The sequence below is a fragment of the Mangifera indica genome, chromosome 1 (genome assembly GCF_011075055.1).
Source record: "Mangifera indica cultivar Alphonso chromosome 1, CATAS_Mindica_2.1, whole genome shotgun sequence".
Classification (NCBI taxonomy): domain Eukaryota; kingdom Viridiplantae; phylum Streptophyta; class Magnoliopsida; order Sapindales; family Anacardiaceae; genus Mangifera; species Mangifera indica.
Window position 1 is genome coordinate 27,088,775 of NC_058137.1, and position 21,772 is coordinate 27,110,546.

Here is a 21,772-nt window from a genome sequence, read left to right on the forward strand (position 1 = left end):
AGTCTTCAGTTTCTCTCTCTCTCACACTAATTCTTTTGTTCATTCTCTATCACATTAGGGTTAGACTTATCAAAGTTTAATCAATGTTTTCGGCCTCAAGCTCTTTCATCATGGTATTAGAGCAATGAGACTCACATCACATCTCCTAGAATCGTAAGGTTGACTTATTATTGAGGCTTCGCAAAGTGGTTGTGTGGTATAAGGTTGGATTCGAGCTGAGCTCAAGAGCTCAAAACGAGTCAACCCTAAGCCAGCTCAAGCCAATATTTTCAAGCTCGAGCTTGCTTGTCAAAGTTTGTAAATTAAAATTTTTGATACAAAACGATATCGTTTTGACCAATATATATTAAAACAACGTTGTTTTAATAATGAAACTCGAATTTGAAACGAACCAAACGAATTCGAATCGAGTTTGAGCTCAACGAGCCCGATCTCAAGCTCGAGCTCAATCATTATTAAGTCAAGCCAAGCTCAAGCTTGATTCAGCTCGAATCTAGCCCTAGTGTGGTAACAATTTACGTTCATGAATGTTGTGTAGTTATTGACTTTGTAGTTGAGTATTGTTATGAAATATCTGTGATGTGTGACTATTGTTCATCATTTCTTGTAACATATGACAGACTCGATATTGTCTATGGAAATCATGATATATACTTTCAGATCTGTTTGATTTGAACAAGAATATATGATAATTGAGTAAGTGTCTTCTGAATTTGATAGCTTTGTTATGCAATTGCATTGAATCATAGTGTTTTTCTTAGATCTAAGTATCTTTAAGCATGATCTATGAAAACCTTATAAAGATTGGTTGTCTCTTAATCAATATATGGTAAAATCATTTTATAGAGACTTAGATCTAATTTTTGTGGTAAATGTTTTGTTAAAGCTGATAGTTTTCTTGAAAGTCTTTCTTAAAATCTTGTATCTGTGATTATTTCCATATTATTAAAATTGATCTTGTTACTGTCAAAGGCTAAATCATGTTCGTGCTATGCATTTCTGAAGCATGAAATGTGTGTAGAGTTTGTTTCCTCAGAATCCCTTGTTATACATGTTAGTTAAGGAGTAATTTTGGGCTAATTATCAGCAGTAGTTTAAGAATAATTTTGTCCATAAGTTTAGGCTTCAGTTTCTCTCTTATTTACATTAGTTTAGGAGTAATTTTGGACCAATTATTAGCAGTAATTTAGGAGTAATTTTGTCCATAAGTTTAGGTTTCAGTTTCTCTCTTATTTACATATTTGTAAAATAATCGTTACCCATTATATTATATATAGTTGTATTCTGATTCAATCAATGATATACAATTCTATTTTTTTCCCTTCAAAATTTTCATGGTATCAGAGCCTTGACTCTCTACCAATCCTTTTGTTCTTCTCCTCCAGTTAATTCTCTACTATATTTTGGTTTATATTACATCTGTCATTACTAATCTGTTCATACAATCAAACATCTCCAGTCATGGCTACAAAACATCATGATGTCCTTACCATTAAATTTGATGGAAAAAAATTATCCCCTTTGGGAATTTCAGTTCCGAATGTTTGTTGAAGGAAAAGCATTACTAGATATTTTGGATGGTTCTAACGAAGAGCCAATTGATGACAAAGAGAAAGAAAAATGGAAGACTGACAATGCCGAGTAATTTCTTGGCTCCTTAATTCAGTCACCAAAGACATCGCCATCGGTTTATGTTTTTTCAAATATACATATGGAATGTGGAGCCACTTGAAAAAGGTATATACTCAGTCTAATCATGCTCGAGATTTTGAATTAGAACATGTTATCTCTGAATACAAGCAAGATGATAAAGATATTCGCACCTTTTACTCCAGAATCCTTGCCCTATGGTCTAAACAAGACATGAACTCTAGTTCTAACTTATCAACAGTAGCATATCATAAAGTAATGAAGGAATGCAAGAAGGCTCAGATTGTTCAATTTCTTATGAAACTTCGTCCGGAATATGAAATTGTTCATGCCAATATTCTTAAAAGAGAATTTATTCCAGATCCGGATACTGTTCTTTTTGAGCTTCTTTGTGAAGAGACTAGACTTCAAAGTCAACAATCTCATAATGCAAGCTTCAACTTTGACGCTGCTATGATTGCTTCACGGGATCTGAAATCAAAAGGCTTAGATATAAACTGCATTCAATGCCATGAATGCAAAGAATTTGGTAATGTGGTTGCAATTTGCAAAAAGAGAAATTTTTGCAATTATTGTAAATCTTCAGTATTTTATTTACCAAACGATCAACATCTTTTTGTGCAACAATTTTCAATTCAGTTCCAACTCTTCAGTTTGGTTCAGAATTCAAGTCTAAATCTAATTCCAGTTCAACTTCTATCACTTGTGCTAAAAATAAGAGTGACTTAAATAAGTCTAAGTTTGATTGTTCCTTTGCTTGTGGTAGTGATAATAAAAGTTCTGAATGTAGAAAATCTTTCAATACAATGTTACATAGTGCGCCACATTTTAAAACTTTCATTTGTACTAATAAGATGATTCAATTGAAATCATTTAATGTTTCCAAAACCAGCATGAATTCGTGGTACACTAGATTAGGGCATCCAAATGCAAAGATTTTTGTACATGTTTCAAAGTCAATGAATGTTACTTTTGATTCAAATTTTAAAGCATCCTTTTGCATGCTTGTCAATTTAGCAAATTAAAACAAATTTCCTTCCATAAGTCAAGTGCTTTCTCTAAGCCACTTGAAATCATACATTTAAATTTGTGGGAACCTTCCCATGTTATTTTTGCTAAAGGTTATAAGTATTACATTCATTTATTCATGATTTTAGTAGATTTATTTGTATTTTCCCACTCAAAAATAAGTCTGAAGCGAAACTAGCTTTTGAATCATCTTATAAACTTGCGAAAATAGTAATATAAGTAGGTAACTCTTGGGAAGTAGAACTTCAATTTTAGAATTTTGGAATGGGATGGTTACAGCAAAACTGTGGGCAATTTTCTACTTCCAGCCAAGTTCGATATAGCTAGACTTGATGGATACATACAGTACATCGTGTTTTATATTGTTTAATATAATACATGCCAATCTAGTTCTACCGCCCAACCTGACAAATTCTTCCATAAATAGTACGTAACAACTTATTTCTTCTCATTTATTTACTTGGTATTATCCAGTTCAGACTTGGTCCACTTATTTTGACTTTAAGTTTTTCAACTTTAATGTCCCATGACCTGGGAAGAATTGAATTCAAATTGAGCTTGTTTGAGTTCAAACTTAAGTTCAGTTTAAATAAGTTTGAATGAATCAGTCCTAAATGTGTTCGAGTTTAAGCTCGAGTTATTCATCAAACTCATAAATTAAAAATTTTAATACAAAACGATATTGTTTTCATATATATAGAGCAAAACAATATCGTTTTGATTAATATATATGAAACAATGTCGTTTTAATAATGAGTTAATTAAAGTTTGAACTCGAATCGAGTTCAAGCTTATTTACAACGAGTTCAATGAGCCCTAGCTCAAGCTTCATTTCTACAAACCAAATCGAGTTTAAACTCTATTCAATTCAAATCTAATCATAACTTGACTATTCAATTATAACGTCTCATTTTTTATATTGTCCAATACGACTGGTAGTACGTAATCTCTATTGGCTAACATCATGTCTTATCGTCTTAATTTTCTTTTTCTTTTTTTTTTTTAAATTTTTGGGTAAATAAAGCTCAAAACCAAAATGAGAAAAAAAGATTAAGGGGAGCCAAGGGTACACTGAAAATTATTTAAGAATTTTATGCTGTGACCTCCCTGAAGTACATTCAAGAAGGACACTGTCATATTTCTGCAACTCAATGTAGTATCTTAAAATAATGTCCCTCAATTTGTTTATAGGACTTATATATACAATATTAGCCATTTATATAAGTACAGTTGATTCATATTTATAGGTATGTTGATTTCAAAATTCATTATGCTCAAAACAATATAACTATACATACAATTTTCTGTATAAATAATAATTTAATATTATATAATTTAATATTATTTTATCTTTAATTTTACAATAACTCAATCATATAATGAAATATCATTATTTGTCAATATAACACTAATCTTTTAAAAAACCTCACTCTTATATTAGCATGTATAAAAATTTTAAAAAAAAAAAAAAGCAACAAATTGATATATAACATACTCTTTATATGTGTTTAAGGTGCATGTTAAGATAAAAGAACGAAAGATAAACATTAAAATGCTTTTATAATATGATTTTATTATAAAAATGCTCATATTAATTCTTATAATAATTTTCTTATTACACACGGGGAGAGAAATGGAAGCCGTCGCTGCCAATATTTATTCCGGGACGCTGCACGTCTAACAAGACAAAAGTAATTTATTCATGCGAATGCTTATATTGGCACAGGATCAATAAAAAGAGATGCAATATAATCCTTGAGGTAAATGTGAGCATGAACGTAGCCATCATCATCCTTGTAAATAACATCCATCGCTCGAGCAAAATTAAGAATTCGTACAAGGAGTGGCATTGGAAAGGCTGTTGGGCGGAGAAGCTCTTCGTTTATATCCTTCCAGGCATCTGTAATTTGTTTTCGCAATTCCTTGCATGCTTCTTCTTCTGTTGCATCATATTGTTTCCAGAAACACTCTATGCCCGAGGCAACATGGCCTCTCTTTTGTTCAAACTGCATGTATAAGGACACAATTGGGTAATAACTAAGGATTTTATCCAAAAAAAACTTGCAGTTTTTCTAAATATTGTATATAATCATACCTTGTGGGAGACAATATCATCCATGAGTCTGCAAATTGCTGAGGAAGCCATTAAAAGTTTAGGGTTGCTGGCTGACCATTCAAAGGCTTCTTTGGTTGCAACATCTCCCATTCCCACGAAAGAATTAATGCCTAACATTAAGTAGCCATTTGTAATCAATGCAACAGCCATGTACTCATCCATGGTGGGTACATAATTTTCATTATACCATTTGGCTTCAATAAAGTAATTCCTTACTAGAGTCTTCATCTGAGAAACCACAAAACCATTTTTAATTATTATTAAGCAGGAATCCTACATGCATTAAATTAGGTACACCAATTTAATGGACTGGAACATAACTTACCGCTTCTTTTGCATAGTGAACGCGGTATAATTTTCCTTTGGAGGCCATTTCTGTTTCCATTTCATGGTAAACACCAAGGAGCGTTGCATAAATTACTTGCATGTAATTAGGCAGTTGTTCCATGGCACTTGTATTCCACCTGAAAAAAAAAAAATTCTAGCTTATTATAAAGAAAATAACAATATTACATAAAATTTGGATTTGGGATGGCTAAAGATGGAACTTTAAAGTGTGGAAACTGAACCTTTCGACTGCCGAGGTAAAAAGCTCAAGTTCATCGACTGTGCCATATACATCATAGGTGTCATCGATAACGGAAGTTGTGGCAATCACTTTGGTTAAAAGCCTTCTAGCCAACTCATATTCAGGCTCGAAATATACTCCCACTATCCAGAAGTACAACTCAACCACTCTATCTCTCACATATGGTAGCTTGCTGGCAAGGCCTAAATCCTTCCACCACCTACGTAACACAACTCATTTTAATCATAAAATAGTCCATGCACAGCCTAGCTAGCGAGAAATTAATGGTGGTTTTTATATATGACTTACTGGTAAATTCCACTGAGTTCTTTCTGGTACTGCTTTTGTAATGAATTAAAATCTAACTTGGCAAAGGTTAACAGAACTTCATTGTGCGAAGGTTCTTCTTGATAGATAGTCATGTAATGCCTTGCCTCTGGTCTTGGTAAACCCCTGCGCAGAGGTCGATTTAAGGCATGCTTAACTTGAGCTGCAAGTGGAGTGCTTAATTTGGCCGCCATGGACTCAAGGTGGGTAGTAGAGAAAAGAAGCGCTTCATCTAGTATAGTTTCTCCGTGCACCCTTAAATGCGTAGCTTCATACAAGCTTAACATTCCTCGAATGTCTTCCTCAAGAGAAGCCCCGAAGTTCCCATTATTGTCCTTGAACTTGTTGAATACATCTGCAGACACATATCACAATTAGACAGCGTACATTAAAGCTGAAGAAGAAAGGGACAAGGAGAAAGAACATATACCGCAGGAGATTCTATAGCCTTGTTGTCTAAGTAATCGAAATTCAAGAGAGATAAAGTATAAGTCGTCGTTGTCATCTCTGAAATTAATGTGTTGGTGAAGCTGATAGATTTGATCTAACAGTTGATCAATCTCGGTCTCAAAATGGTAGGATACACCTAACCGCTGGATTGCATCAATCAACTCAAGTTTCTGTGCTGGCTTATTCACTTCTGCTAATAACATTTTTTTAATCTCGTGCTTCAGTTTTTGTTGTTTTTCCCAATCATCACTTTCCTACACAACCTCATGCAGAAAAAAATGGTCATTAGCAAAAATATACATGGAGGATTATTTACATGCATACATATAGGAGAAACAAACGACTATATATTAAAAAATATGGTACGAGAATTGGCTATGTATGGTAAAGAGGAAAACCAGTGGCCCAGGGAACACTTATTATGTAACATTTATTAAAAAACTTTGTAAAGAAACTGTCACAAGCAAGTTCAAATTGAATTGAGAGAAATTACTAAGCAGTATTTTACCACGGAGTTGCTAGCATAAGAGAGGAAACGATCCCCCCAAATGCTAGGATGATAATTTGCTGAGCGACGATTTGTGCCTTCCTTAGCAACTTTCATTGAAGTAGGAAGCGCTGAAACTTGAAAAGCCATGAGGAATTTCTTGTAGAGAACAATTAGACAATTTATGTTTATGAATTTGAGTATGAGAATGGCTTCAGGCTCATGTATTTATAGAGATGGAACAATGCCAATAGTTCTTTTTTTTTAATTTCTTCCCCCTTATGTGCACTAAAAGAGTTGTTTACCACTTAATAGAATATTTTCGTCCGTTTTCCTCTTAATATAACGTGATACATTATTTATTTATCCACCTAACATTTGTTTAATATCTGCTCACCCTAAAAAATAATAGTTTAACTATCTAATTTCATAATTTTTCTAAATTAATAGCGTTTAACAGAAGCATGTACTCATTATTAACTCAGAGTTAAGTGAAAAGACAGAACTATTCCAATGGGTACATGTTACAAGGATTAAATTGGGGCTCTCTCTTGATAACTGTAAACGAACATATTTTTTTATAAATTGTATATTTAATATTATTTTGTTACTTATATAGTTGATCTTGATATTTTAGTTTTAAATTTCTCCTAGGTTTTCATATTAGATGTTATTATGATTTAATGTTTGACATTTAAGTGTTTAATTTGACTTCATGTCAATCTGTATGTGTAATTATTCCTGCGAAGGTCAAGTTGTTTTCTCAAATTTAGAAAAATATGAAAGGCAACTTCATAGTTCATTTCATTTTGTATTTTGAAAATAAAAAATATTGTTTGAAATAATTTTTGTTGACAAATAAAAATAGGGATTAGAACCGAAAACATATTTATATTATTCACACTGTTTTCATCTCTGAAAACATTTCACCACTCATCATGAATTTTTTTCATACATAAAATATTAATTGGTTTTTTAAATAAATGAATATGCATATGATTTTTTTATATATAAGATAAGTCGTTTGCAAAAGTGATCTCAAATGTCTTATTAAATTCTGAAAATATATGCAAAATTTTTAATAGAAAAGAATTTCGTAAAACAATATGGAATGGCATTTTTATCTGTCTATGTTGATTTTTGTTATTTTGTTGCTTATATATATTTATTTATTTATCATTTAAGGGTGTTTTTATAGAATGGTTTTTATATTATTGGAAGAATTAAAATATTTTACTTGGAATAAAGATGATCTTTATTCCAATGCTTTGACTTTTGCAAATTCTTTTGACTTTCGTAAAAAACAATTGTTACGGTCCACTAGAGTTAAAATCTAACTGTGGTTTGCTTTAACAAAATTATCTAAAATTATGAAGCCAAAGTCCAAATTTTTCTTGACCCAAACATAAGCAGTGAGGTCCAAATCAATAAGCCCCATTGACAGTTCCACTCATTTTTCAATCTTATGAATTTCCTCCTCTTTTGTTCATGAGTTCAGGATTATTCTCAAACCCAAATTATATAAAGAGTCGGATGGGATCTCCAGCCACAAAAGGTCTTTGAACATGAAATTAGTTAATTTTAAAATTTTTAACTGACACGTTACACTTGGCATGTTTTTTTAAGTGTTTCATAGAGAAAATTATATAGTGTAATCTATTATATAATTAGTAGTGTTATAATATGTTCAATCCATTGAAAGCATGTTAAGGTATTGCATAAAATAGATAAATGATGTTATTATAAATAATTTAACACATTTATTAATCACGACAAATTTCAAATATTAAACTAAATAAATAAAAATATAATTTTTTTTTTTTTTTTTACAAAAATGAAGAGATGAGAAGTCCATGATTCCATGGCACTTAAAAAATAAAAATAAAAACCATATTTAAACAACAAAACAGGGAAATTAATTTGGCAACGAAAAAAAAAATTATACCTCATTTAAATAATAATAAATTTTTAAAATATTATATAAAGAAGGCAATTGCATAATTTTCAATGAAATTTAATTTTGATTGAGTACTTCCTCCTATATATAAATAACAACATAAAGAATACAAAACCCAAAAAAATTAAATCAGAACCAGCTTCAAAGATTTTGCAATGGCTACCAAGAAGACTAGAGGGATGTAGAAGATTGAGATGAAGAAAATTGATAAAGAAGAAGACAACTTGATCACTTTATAGAAATTTAACTTTCATGCATTCATAAATTTTGAAAAAGAATTTCATTTAGAATGTTATTTCAAAAAAAACAAACCCAAAAAAAAACGAAGACATAGTTTATCCACTTTAGATTTTTTAAATATAAATCAAGCTACAAATCTAACAACACCCTCCAACTTAGACTAAAATATTTATATGATTTGCTTTTTCAAACTTTAATCATCTTCAAAAAAATATTAATTATGTCACAAAATTTTCGAATTAAAGGGTAATCTCAGTAGTAAGTCTTAGGAATATGCATAATTTAATTTAAATTATAAAATCAAATCAAATTATTTAAAAATTATAATTTGGTTTGTGAAATAGTTTTGTTTAAATTAATAAATTTTTTAAAAATAATTTTTAGTTTATGTTATAATTTGAGTGATTTTCAAACTGAACTAAACTGTAAATTGTTCTTTTTAAAATACATATATATAATTATATTTAAAAAAATTATTTAATAAATAATTGATTGGTTTGGCCTATGAATCGGACTGAAACTGGCCTAGATAAAATTGGAATCAGAATCAGTAAAACTGGAACCGATTTGAATCGGAACCGAAATCAGATTTTAACGATTCGATTCCAATTTATTTAGTTTTAAACAGTTGAACCATCGGTTCATAACCAGTTCATGAACTAGTAGTTAAACCGGCGGTTCAAATCTTATGAACCAGAACTTTTAAATTTTTTTTATTTTTTAAATTTTAAAAAGGAGCACCAACAGTCCCCCGCAATTCTCTGCAAAATAAATGCAAGGGATCGTTGGTCCCTTGCATATTTCAGAAATTTTGCAAAGGACCAAAATTTCAAAAATCCGTTTCCACCCCACTTTTTTAAATTTCTTTTTAAATTTTCTCTATATATATCTATTCAATCTCTCAACTCTTCTACTCAATCTTTCAAACTCTCTCATTTATTCTCATTTCTCATTCTTTCAATTCTTATGAGAGAGATCATTTTTTTTTTTCAAAATGAGGATATATACTTTTTCAAATTAAAACCAAATCAAGTCAAGCTAATTTTCGATTTGGAGCCAACTTGATTCAGTCCAGCACTAGATTTGGCTAATTTCAATTGTAACTATTTTTTTTTTTAAACAAAAACACTCTTAAATCTCAACAAAACTCTTTTTTATCCTCATTCATCTTTACATTGACTTCATCTTCACATAATCCAACCAATTTTATAAAATATTTTTAAAAAAATATTACCTTTAAGAGTCGTTTGATTCAAAACATTGAAATATTACTCTAGTAATTTATCGTTTATTAGATACATTACTTTGTTTGATTTATATTTAATAAAAAATTTCGATAATTTTATATTATTAATAGTGATATGGTAGGTAATATAAGAAGTAATATAATTATGACATTCATTTAAATATTAAAAGATTATCAAAATAATCTTAATTTTATTATAACTATATATTTATTTATTAATTTTTTTAGAATAAAAATAATTTTATTTTAAATTAATATAACAAATAACATAAAAAAATATTATACTAAGGGCATTTAAGTAAAAAATATACTAGTAATATTTTATTACCTAAAATAATATACTAATAATATTTTATTACCTCTAATTATTTATACCTATCTATTTTTTCTAAATTTTATCAAATATAGTAACAATTTATATGAAATAATTATTTATACCTATTCATTTTTATCAAACTTTATCAAATATAATAATAATTTATTCAATAATTATCAAAATAATATATTTTTAAAATAATCTTTTAATTTTGATAATAAAATATCTCCCTTATTGGCAAATCCAATAGCATAATGCTAAGTTCATGATTTTAATGTGAAATGTCAATTAGAGACTTGATTTTGTTTTATTCATTTATAGAATATTTTATTTAATTATTCAAAGAAAGAGTACATCAAATATGGTATTTGAAAGTTGTTTGAAATCTAGCTTGTTCTCCCTAAGGACAATCTTTACTAATGATATTTATGTTAATGAGTGTTAATATTAACCATTTTGTAACTAACTTTAAGTCGGAGACGTTGAAAATTGAACGATTGTTTAAAAATTTTACAAAATACGAGATTGTGTGTATTTTGTAAAATTGAATGATTATATGTATATATTTTTATACGTAATTTAAGTATACAAATAATGTGATATTTTATAATTACATGTTATTTTATTTTTAATTCAAAATAAAATTATGTATAAAAAAATGTGTATATATATGGTTTTATTGTAATATAAAATATTACTAATTTAGTCAAGAGCATAGAATGTGTTTAGATTTTTTTTTTTTTGATATATAAATTGTTTAAATTAAGTTTTAAACTAAAAATATTGTGAAAAATTGTATAATTTAGAAATCGAACCATTGAATTACATTATGCCATTGATTTTATTTATTGAAGTTATATACATAATTTTATTGACAAGAGAAACTTAAAATTAATTGGTATTTGTTTGGGCAAACATTGCTTTAAACTTGGAGGAGGAAACTCTACTTTCAAACTAAATTCGCCTATATATGACCTATTATGAACTTACTTAAGTGACCCGACCTGACCCGACGCTAATCAGAAGGGTGATTTTGTAATTTATCATTTCTACAAAATTATGAATAACAGTGATTGAAGTTTTACTTCTACTTCTTTGGAAGTCATTTTGTTCAGAAATTCCTTTATTTTATGTTAAATATTTAAAACTGAACTGAGCAGAGTTCAATAAAACAGTAAGATTTACTTCTACTATAAATAAATAAATTTCTGTTGGGCGTTGATTGGTAAATAATGATAGATAGAGCTACGAAGGTTCTTCTTGGCAAAAATCGTACATCTGTCCGGGCCTGCCTTCTCCCTTTCGTGTGTTTATTTTCTAGTCAAAACTTGAAATTCGGTCAAATATATGGATTTCACCTTATTGGATAAACTTTAGACTTTTTTAGATACAAATCAAACAACACAATTTTATCGCGTGACGTATCTGTGAATGTATGATTGTGATTCGTGTGTGTTACTGAGTTTTTATGTTAAAGGTCATAATATCTTGCACCCTTGGTCTTGTGATTGGCCGATGTGGAGGGATTCGAGCTGAAGTCGACCCCAAATAGCATTGAATTTGAGTTTGCTTTAATTAGATATATATATATATATATATATCAAACTTGAATTAAAATTCAATTTTGTTCAAATTTGGTGAAAAATATTGTCAAATGGTTGGATGATGAGGAGTAGGTGGCATGAAATTAGCTTAAAAAAAAAAAAAATAGAATAAAGTAGAGGAGCAAAGAAGAAAAATAGTTGAGAATGGCATATATATATATATATATATATATAACAAAGGATGTCCAATCTTACATAACAAGGCATATTGGTTCTTCTTTCATACAACAGCAACAGCATGAGCATGATCCTCCTGTGAATGCTTTTAGGTGTTTTCTTGGGATAATTAACTCCAACTACTACAACAAACTTCCCTATTTTATTAAAAATTTTAAGAAACAAGGAGAGCCGAGGGATCAAGTATTGGTTCCAATAGGGTGTTTTGACTGAAATATTTACATGATTTTCTTTTTCAAACTTTAATAATCTCTCAGAAAGATATTAATTATTTCACAAAATGTTCAAATTAATTTTTGTGTAAATAAAGCTCAAAACCAAAATGAGAAAAAAAGATTAAGGGTAGCAAAGGGTACACTGAAAATTATTTAAGAATTTTATGCCATGAGACCTCCCTGAAGTTCATTCAAGAAGGATACATTCTTAAAATAATGTCCCTCAATTTGTTTATAGGATTTACATATACAATATTAACCATTTATATAGGTACAGTTAATTCATATTTATATATTCGTTCGTCCTAAAATACATCATTTCCAAAAATCTCACTCTTATTAACTTTAGCATGTATATAACAACTGAAAAAAAGTAACATATGCTTTATCTGTGTTTTATGTGTCTGTTAAGAGGACGAAAGATCAGACAAATGTTTTTATAATTTGATTTTAATTATCATAAAAATACTCGGATTAATTCATATAATAATTTTGTTATTACACACGGGAGAATAGCATACTGCCATTATTTTTGCTGGGACCCCACACTTCAAACAAGACGTACAATAGTAATTTAGTCACGGCAATGCTATATTGACACAGGGTCAATAAAAAGAGAGGCAATATAATCCTTGAGGTAAGTTTGAGCTTCAGAGTAGCCATCGCCGTCCTTGTATACAACATCAATCACTCGCGAAAAATTAAGAATTCGTACAGGGAGTGGCATTGGCAAGGCTGTTGGGAGGAGAAGTTCTTCGTTTAAATCCTTCCAGGCATCTGTAATTTGTTTTCGAAATTCCTTGTATGCTGCTTCTTCTGTTGCACCATATTGTTTCTGGAAACACTCTACGGCTGAGGCAGCATGGCCCCTCTTTTGCTCAAACTGTATGTATAAACACACAATTGGTTAACTGCTAAATATTGGATCAGAAAAAACTTTAACTTTTTCTAAATATTGTATGTACCGATACCTTGTGGGAGGCAATGTCATCCATGAGTCTGCAAATTACTGAGGCAGCCCTCAGGAGTTTAGGGTTGCTGACTGACCATTCAAAGGCTTCTTTGGTTGCAACATCTCCCATTCCCACAAAAGAATTTGTGGCTAACATTTGGTAGGTACTAGTAACCAATGCAACAGTCATGTACTCATCCATGGTGGGTACATAATTTTCATGATACCATTTGGCTTCAATAAAGTAATTCCTTACTAGAGTCTTCATCTGAGAAACCATAATAATGAATACCAATTAAGCAGTCCACTTGCTTTAAATTACCCCAATTAATGGACTGGGAAAAAAAACTTACCGATTCTTTTGCATAGTGAACGCGGTATAGCTTTCCTTTGGGGGCCATTTCTGTTTCCATTTCATGATAAATATCAAGGAGCATTGCATAAATTATTTGCATGTAATCAGGCAGTTGATCTACGGCACTTGTATTCCACCTGAAAAGGAAAATTCAAGCTTATTATAAACAAAATAATTATAGAGCAATACTATATGTACCCACTTTGGGTACACAAATGTATACACACTCATATGTGTCATCATATGATTGGTTATTGTTTTATTCTTAATTCAAAATTATCCAATCACATAATGACACATATAAATGTGTACACATTTGTGTACCCAAAGTGGGTATACATAGTTTTATTGATAATTATATTATAATAAAATATGGATTTGGGATCATGGCTAAAGATGGGAATTTGAATAACCTTTCAACTGCCGAGGTAAAAAGCTCAAGTTCATCGACTGTGCCATAGACATCATAGGTGTCATCGATAACGGAAGTTGTGGCAGTCACTTTGGTTAAAAGCCTTCTAGCCAACTCATATTCAGGCTCGAAATATACTCCCACTATCCAGAAGTACAACTCAACCACTCTATCTCTCACATATGGTAGCTTGCTGGCAAGGCCTAAATCCTTCCACCACCTACGTGACACAACTCATTTTAATCATAAAATAGTCCATGCACAGCCTAGCTAGCGAGAGATTAATGGTGGTTTTTATATATGACTTACTGGTAAATTCCACTGAGTTCTTTCTGGTACTGCTTTTGTAATGAATTAAAATCTAACTTGGCAAAGGTTAACAGAACTTCATTGTGCGAAGGTTCTTCTTGATAGATAGTCATGCAATGCCTTGCCTCTGGTCTTGGTAAACCCCTGCGCAGAGGTCGATTTAAGGCATGCTTAACTTGAGCTGCAAGTGGAGTGCTTAATTTGGCCGCCATGGACTCAAGGTGGGTAGTAGAGAAAAGAAGCGCTTCATCTAGTATAGTTTCTCCGTGCACCCTTAAATGCGTAGCTTCATACAAGCTTAACATTCCTCGAATGTCTTCCTCAAGAAAAGCCCCGAAGTTCCCATTATTGTCCTTGAACTTGTTGAATACATCTGCAGACACATATCACAATTAGACAGCGTACACTAAAGCTGAAGAAGAAAGGGACAAGGAGAAAGAACATATACCGCAGGAGATTCTGTAGCCTTGTTGTCTAAGTAATCGAAATTCAAGAGAGATAAAGTATAAGTCGTCGTTGTCATCTCTGAAATTAATGTGTTGGTGATGCTGATAGATTTGATCTAACACTTGATCAATCTCGGTCTCAAAATGGTAGGATACACCTAACCGCTGGATTGCATCAATCAACTCAAGTTTCTGTGCTGGCTTATTCACTTCTGCTAATAACATTTTTTTAATCTCGTGCTTCAGTTTTTGTTGTTTTTCCCAATCATCGCTTTCCTACACAACCTCATGCAGAAAAAAAGGTCATTAGCAAAAATATACATGTAGGATTATTTACATGCATATATATAGGAGAAACAAACTACTATATATTAAAAAATATGGTACGAGAATTGGCTTATGTATGGTAAAGAGGAAAACCAGTGGCCCAGGTAACACTTATTGTGTAACATTTATTAAAAAACTTTGTAAAGAAACTGTCACAAGCAAGTTCAAGTTGAATTGAGAGAAATTACTAAGCAGTATTTTACCACAGAGTTACTAGCATAATAGAGGAAACGATCCCCCCAAATGCTAGGATGAAAATTTGCTGAGCGACGATTTGTGTCTTCGTTGGCAACTTTCATTGAAGTAGGAAGCGCTGAAACTTGAAGAGACATGACGAATTTCTGGTAGAGAACAACTAGACAATTTATGTTTATGAATTTGAGTATAAGAATGGCTTCAGGCTCATGTATATATAGAGAACAATTATTTTCGTGCATTTTGGAATGATGAAGTCGTGTGAAACATGCTCCTTTTTTTTTTAAATTTTTGAATTCAATAACACTTAAAAGAGGTGTCCCTCTTAATAGAATAGTTGTTTACCACTTAATAGAATATTTTTGTACGTTTTCCTCTTAATATAATGTGATACATTATTTATTTACCCACCTAACATTTGTTTAATGTCTGCTCACCCTAATTTCATAATTTTTCTATCTAATTTCATAATTTTTCTAAATTAATAGCGTTTAACAGAAGCATGCACTCATTATTAACTCAGAGTTAATTGAAAAGACAAAACTATTCCTTATATAGTTGATATTATTTTGTTACAAGGATTAAATTGGGCCTCTCTCTTGATAACTGTAAACGAACATTTTTTTTTATAAATTGTTTTTTATCAAAATAATTTCTTGTAATTCAGTTGGTGAATCCTTATTTTTTTTAGTAATTATGCTTTAAGATCGTATTTTCTCCATTTTAATAAAACTTTATATATTTCATTATTTTCATTTGCAAAAGTGATCTCAAATGTCTTATTAAATTCTGAAAATATATGCAAAATTTTTAATATAAAAGAATTTAGTAAAACAATATGGAATTGCATTTTTATCTGTCTATGTTGATTTTTGTTATTTTGTTGCTCATATATATTTATCATTTAAGGGTGTTTTTATAGAATGGTTTTTATATTATTGGAAGAATTAAAATATTTTACTTGGAATAAGGAAGATCTTTTGAAGTATCTTTTGACTTTTACTTCCCATCAACTGTGAACCTTTTTAATGAATTCGATGAACTTAACTTATAAAAGATTGAAAAATATTTCCAACTACAAAAAAAAATTTTTACACGATATGCTAGAAAATAAAGACGTGGTTGTATATCGAAGAATCACTGATCACCAATTCAGATAACTAATGTCACACAATTGGTTTGAGGTGACACGTACCGAACTAAATTTAAATATACGTTGATTTAAATTTAAAATTAATAAAAAATAATTTAATTTGAGTTTATCAACTCGACATTAAATTATTTAAATCAAATAAAAATAATTTAATTTGAATATGATTTAAATTTATAGTATAAAAACTTTAAATTATATGACCCGAATATGTAATTTAAATTCATTGGTAAAACACGTTTATTATTATTGAAACGCATTAAATATTATTATATGAATTTTTATACTTTAATTTGCAAAGGGGTTTTTGATTTTTTCTAAAGAAATTATTCGATAATGCCTCGTGTTAATTAGGTTGATTATTATGTTATATAGGATTAAGTTTACGTGGATATGACCTTATGAGAGAACGATTTTTTTTTTCAAAAAGAGGATATATACTTTTTCAAATTAGAACTCAATCAAATCGAGTTAAACTAACTTTTAACTTGGGGCCAACTTGGTCTAGTCCAACGCTAGATTTGGCTAATTTCAATTATAACTAATATTTTAATATAAAAAGAATTTCAAACAGTAAACTCCAAGATGAAGAACAAAGTAATAACAAACGTTTTCACCCTTTTTCTAAATAACAGAATAAGATAAAATAAAAGTAGTGTATTTAAAAAAATGCAAACTTTAAAGAGATGGCCAACTTTAAATAAATATTTTAAACCCCTTCCATGTGTGTGTTGGAGGACTGAAATTTAACTTTCATGCATTCATAACTTTTGAAAAAGAATTTCATTTAGAATGTTATTTCAAAAAAAACAAATCCAAAAAAAGACAAGACATAGTGCATCAACTTTAGATTTTTTAAATATAAATCAAGCTACAAATCTAACAAAACCCTAACTTAGACTAAAATATTTATATGATTTGCTTTTTCAAACTTTAATCATCTTCAAAAAAATATTAATTATGTCACAAAATTTTCGAATTAAGGGGTAATCTCAATAGTAAGTCTTAGGAATATACATATTTTAATTTAAATTATAAAATCAAATCAAATTATTTAAAAATTATGATTTGATTTGTGAAATAGTTTGGTTTAAATTAATAAATTTTTTTAAAAATAATTTTTAATTTATGTTATAATTTGAGTGATTTTCAAACTGAACTAAACTGTAAATTGTTCTTTTTAAAATACATATATGTAATTATATTTTAAAAAATTATTTAATAAACAATTAGATACATGTTTTTTTTTTATATTTATTTTATCAATTTTTTACATGTATATTGTGTATATATTTCGTATTTATTTTATATTTATATTATATTTTAGAAAATTATAATTTTATTAATTTTATTTGATTTTAATAAGTTCAAACTGTAATTCAAAACCAAATTGAATCATTTTTTTCAGTTTGATTTAATTTATTTTGAAACATAAAATAATTTAATTTAATTTAAATTTTTTTAAAACCGATTTTTCAATTTAATTCTAAAAAACTCTCTAATCGGTCATTCACACCCCTAACAAGTCCAACTCAAGTAGCTAGGAGCACTGCTAGGCGTAGACCTGGTCACGAGCCAGTTTGGCCCATGAATCAGATTGAAACCGACCCAGATAAAATCAAAATTGAAATTGGTAAAACCAGAACCGATTTGAACCGAAATAGAAACAGGATTTTAACGATTCGATTCTGGTTTATTTAGTTTTAAATAGTAGAACCACCAGTTCATATCTGGTTCATAAACTGGCAATTAAACCGGCGGTTCAAATCTTATGAACCAAAACTTTAAACTTTTTTTGAATTTCTTTTATCTTTTAAATTTTAAAAAAGGGCACCAACGGTCTCCTGCATTTGCAGGGGACCATTGGTTCCCTGCAAAATAAATGCAGGGAACCCCTGCAAAATTTTAAAAACACGCCCACTTTTTTAAATTTTCCTTATATATATTCATTCAATCTCTCAATTCTCTCTCTCAATCTTTCAAACTCTCTTATTTATTCTCATTTCTCATTCTTTCAATTTTTAATACTCTCTCAATCTTTTAATCAAATTCAATTAAATTTTTTCTTTATTTTTTATTAATTTCAATTACTATTTATATTATACAATTCATAATTAATTGTAGAATTTATTCTTATAATTAATTTTATTTATTATTTATTATTTATTATTATTTTTCATTATCTTTCATAATTAATCATATAATTTATTTATATAATTAATTTTATTTATTATCAAAAATGGCAAGTAATGAAAATTCACCAGGTAATAGGAGATTTGGTCAGTATTCATATATATTAAATATGAATAAAAATCAATTTGTAGAAAAATTTTCAACACAAGAAAATAGAAGTTAATATATAGAGGTGGAGCAGTAACAACAACCTCAACAAGTAGAGATAAAACAACAATCCCAAAAAATTCTTACCTCTGATATTTTCAAGATTCATTTCAAGAAAATACAAAAAGAATATGATAATTTTGAAGTTGCTTGCAATTATTGTAAGCAAATTTATAAATTCAAGCAAGGAAGTGGATATGGGATGTTCAAGAGGCACTTGGAGTCGAAGCATCCAAAAAAAAATTGGGCAAAATAAAGGTCAAACACAAACAACTGGGTATGGTTCTCCACATAAATCTCTATTTATTTACAATGATAATAAAAGTAAAAAAGAATTTACAAAAATGGTAGCAATAAATCATTTAGCGTTTACTTTTGATGAAAATTTAGGTTTAATAATTATTGTAAAACTGCATTAAATCATACACATAAAACTATTCCAAAAAACACATTAAAAAAATCATTATTAAGTTTATATAAAAAACAAAAAAAATTAATTCAATTATTTTCAAATTTTGATGGATGTGTATTTATATGTAGTGATATTTGGAATGAGCATTGACAAGTTCACTCTTATATGGGGATAATTTGTCATTGGATAGATGATAAATTTCAATTACAAAAAAGAATTTTAGCATTTAAGGTGTTTAATGACCAACATACAGTCAATAATATTTATAGAGTAATTAAAGGAATATTAGAAGAATATAGATTAGTTTTTAAAATTTTTTCAATTTTATTTGATAATGCGACTACAAATACGGTCTCAATTATTGATTTAACAAAAATTTACAAGCCCAATTTAAATGATAGATTTTTTATTTATTTATAGAATAGCTTATTTAATTATTCAAAGAAAGAATACATCAAATGTGATATTCAAAAGTTGTTTGAAATCTAGCTCGTTTTTTCTAACAACAATCTTTGCTAATGATATTTATGTTGATGAGTGTTTAATTATTCAAAGAAAGAATACATCAAAATCTTTTAAAAGCTATTATTATTATTTTCAATACAAAATTTTAATATAAAAAGAATTTCAAACAGTAATAACAAACGTTTTTGCCCTTTTTCTAAATAATAGAATAAGAGAAAATAAAAGTAGTGTATTTAAAAAAATGCAAAATTTAAAGAGATGGCCAACTTTAAATAAATATTTTCAACCCCTTCCATGTGTGTGTTGGAGGGCTGAAATTTAACTTTCATGCATTCATAAATTTTGAATAAGAATTTCATTTAGAATGTTATTTAAAAAAAAAATCCAAAAAAAAACGAAGACATAGTGCATCAACTTTAGATTTTTTAAATATAAATCAAGCGACAAATCTAACAACGCCCTCCAACTTAGACTAAAATATTTATATGATTTGCTTTTTCAAACTTTAATCATCTTCAAAAAAATATTAATTATGTCACAAAATTTTCGAATTAAAGGGTAATCTCAGTAGTAAGTCTTAGGAATATGTATAATTTAATTTAAATTATAAAATTAAATCAAATTATTTAAAAATTATGATTTGATTTGTGAAATAGTTTGGTTTAAATTAATAAATTTTTTAAAAATAATTTTTAGTTTAGGTTATAATTTCAAAGATTTTCAAACTGAACTAAACTTTTTTTAAGTTTGGTTTAATTCAAAACCAGACTAGATCATTTTTTTTAGTTTGGTTTAATTTATTTTGAAACATGAAATAATTTAATTTAAATTTTTTTAAAACTGTTTTTTCAATTTAATTTAAAAAACTCTCTAATCGGTCATTCACACCCCTAACAAGTCCAACTGAAGTAGCTAAGAGCACTGCTAGGCATAGACCTGGCCACGGGTCGGTTTGGCCCATGAATCAGATTGAAATCGACCTAAATAAAATCGAAATTGAAATCGGTAAAACTGGAACCGGTTTGAACCAGAACTGAAACCAGATTTTAACGATTCGATTCCGATTTATTTAGTTTTAACAGTTGAACCATCGGTTCATATCCGGTTCATGAACGGGCAGTTAAACCGGTGGTTCAAATATTATGAACCGGAACTTTTAAATTTAAAAAAGGAGCACCAACGGTCCCTGCAATTCCCTGCAAAATAAATGTACGGTCCCCTGCATATTTCAAAATTTTTGCAGGGGACCAAAATTTCGAAAATCCATTTCCACCCCCACTTTTTAAAATTTTCCCTATATATATCCATTCAATCTCTCAACTCTCTCATTTATTCTCATTTCTCATTCTTTCAATTCTTATGAGAGAGATCATTTTTTTTTTTTCAAAATAAGGATATATACTTTTTCAAATTAAAACCAAGTCAAGTCAAGCTAATTTTCGATTTGGAGCCAACTTGATTCAGTCCAACACTAGATTTGGCTAATTTCAATTGTAACTATTTTTTTTTTAACAAAAACACTCTTAAATCTCAACAAAACTCTTTTTTATCCTCATTCATCTTTACATTGACTTCATCTTCACATAATCCAACCAATTTTATAAAATATTTTTAAAAAAATATTACCATTAAGAGTCATTTGGTTCAAAAGATTGAAATATTACTCTAGTAATTTATCGTTTATTAGATACATTACTTTGTTTGATTTATATTTAATAAAAAATTTCGATAATCTTATATTACTAATAGTGATATGGTAGGTAATATAAGAAGTAATATGATTACGACATTCATTTAAATATTAAAAGATTATCAAAATAATCTTAATTTTATTATAACTATATATTTATTTATTAATTTTTTTAGAATAAAACTAATTTCATCTTAAATTAATATAACAAATAACATAAAAAATATTATACCAAGGGCATTTAAGTAAAAAATATACTAGTAATATTTTATTACCTAAAATAATATACTAATAATATTTTATTACCTCTAATTATTTATACTTATCTATTTTTACT

General features: G+C 28.8%; 2 protein-coding genes across 2 annotated transcripts; both read right to left on the reverse strand.

The window, feature by feature from the left end:
- Positions 1-4,356: 4,356 nt before the first annotated feature.
- Positions 4,357-6,830, reverse strand: LOC123226772 ((-)-germacrene D synthase-like). Its single transcript, XM_044651300.1, has 7 exons — positions 6,649-6,830; positions 6,121-6,394; positions 5,673-6,045; positions 5,365-5,583; positions 5,121-5,259; positions 4,775-5,023; positions 4,357-4,685 (listed from the first exon to the last, which is right to left on the reverse strand). The coding sequence occupies exons 1-7, from the start codon at positions 6,775-6,777 to the stop codon at positions 4,392-4,394; spliced, it is 1,677 nt and encodes a 558-aa protein (XP_044507235.1). The 5' UTR covers positions 6,778-6,830; the 3' UTR covers positions 4,357-4,391.
- A 6,012-nt stretch (positions 6,831-12,842) lies between these two features.
- On the reverse strand, positions 12,843-15,515 carry LOC123226781 ((-)-germacrene D synthase-like). Its single transcript, XM_044651305.1, has 7 exons — positions 15,387-15,515; positions 14,859-15,132; positions 14,411-14,783; positions 14,103-14,321; positions 13,688-13,826; positions 13,354-13,602; positions 12,843-13,265 (listed from the first exon to the last, which is right to left on the reverse strand). The coding sequence occupies exons 1-7, from the start codon at positions 15,513-15,515 to the stop codon at positions 12,972-12,974; spliced, it is 1,677 nt and encodes a 558-aa protein (XP_044507240.1). The 3' UTR covers positions 12,843-12,971.
- Positions 15,516-21,772: the final 6,257 nt, after the last annotated feature.

Bases quoted from the DNA above. Each gene is read 5' to 3' on its own strand.
- LOC123226772 (XM_044651300.1), bottom strand. From the start codon at position 6,777: ATGGCTTTTCAAGTTTCAGCGCTTCCTACTTCAATGAAAGTTGCTAAG. The intron at 6,046-6,120 runs GTATATGTTCTT...ATGTGTCTGCAG, and splicing joins AGGCTATAGAATCTCCTGCG to ATGTATTCAACAAGTTCAAG. The intron at 4,686-4,774 runs GTATGATTATAT...TTATACATGCAG, and splicing joins ATGATATTGTCTCCCACAAG to TTTGAACAAAAGAGAGGCCA.
- LOC123226781 (XM_044651305.1), bottom strand. From the start codon at position 15,515: ATGTCTCTTCAAGTTTCAGCGCTTCCTACTTCAATGAAAGTTGCCAAC. The intron at 15,133-15,386 runs GTAAAATACTGC...GAGGTTGTGTAG, and splicing joins ATTATGCTAGTAACTCTGTG to GAAAGCGATGATTGGGAAAA. The intron at 13,827-14,102 runs GTTATTCAAATT...TTTCCTTTTCAG, and splicing joins TTTACCTCGGCAGTTGAAAG to GTGGAATACAAGTGCCGTAG.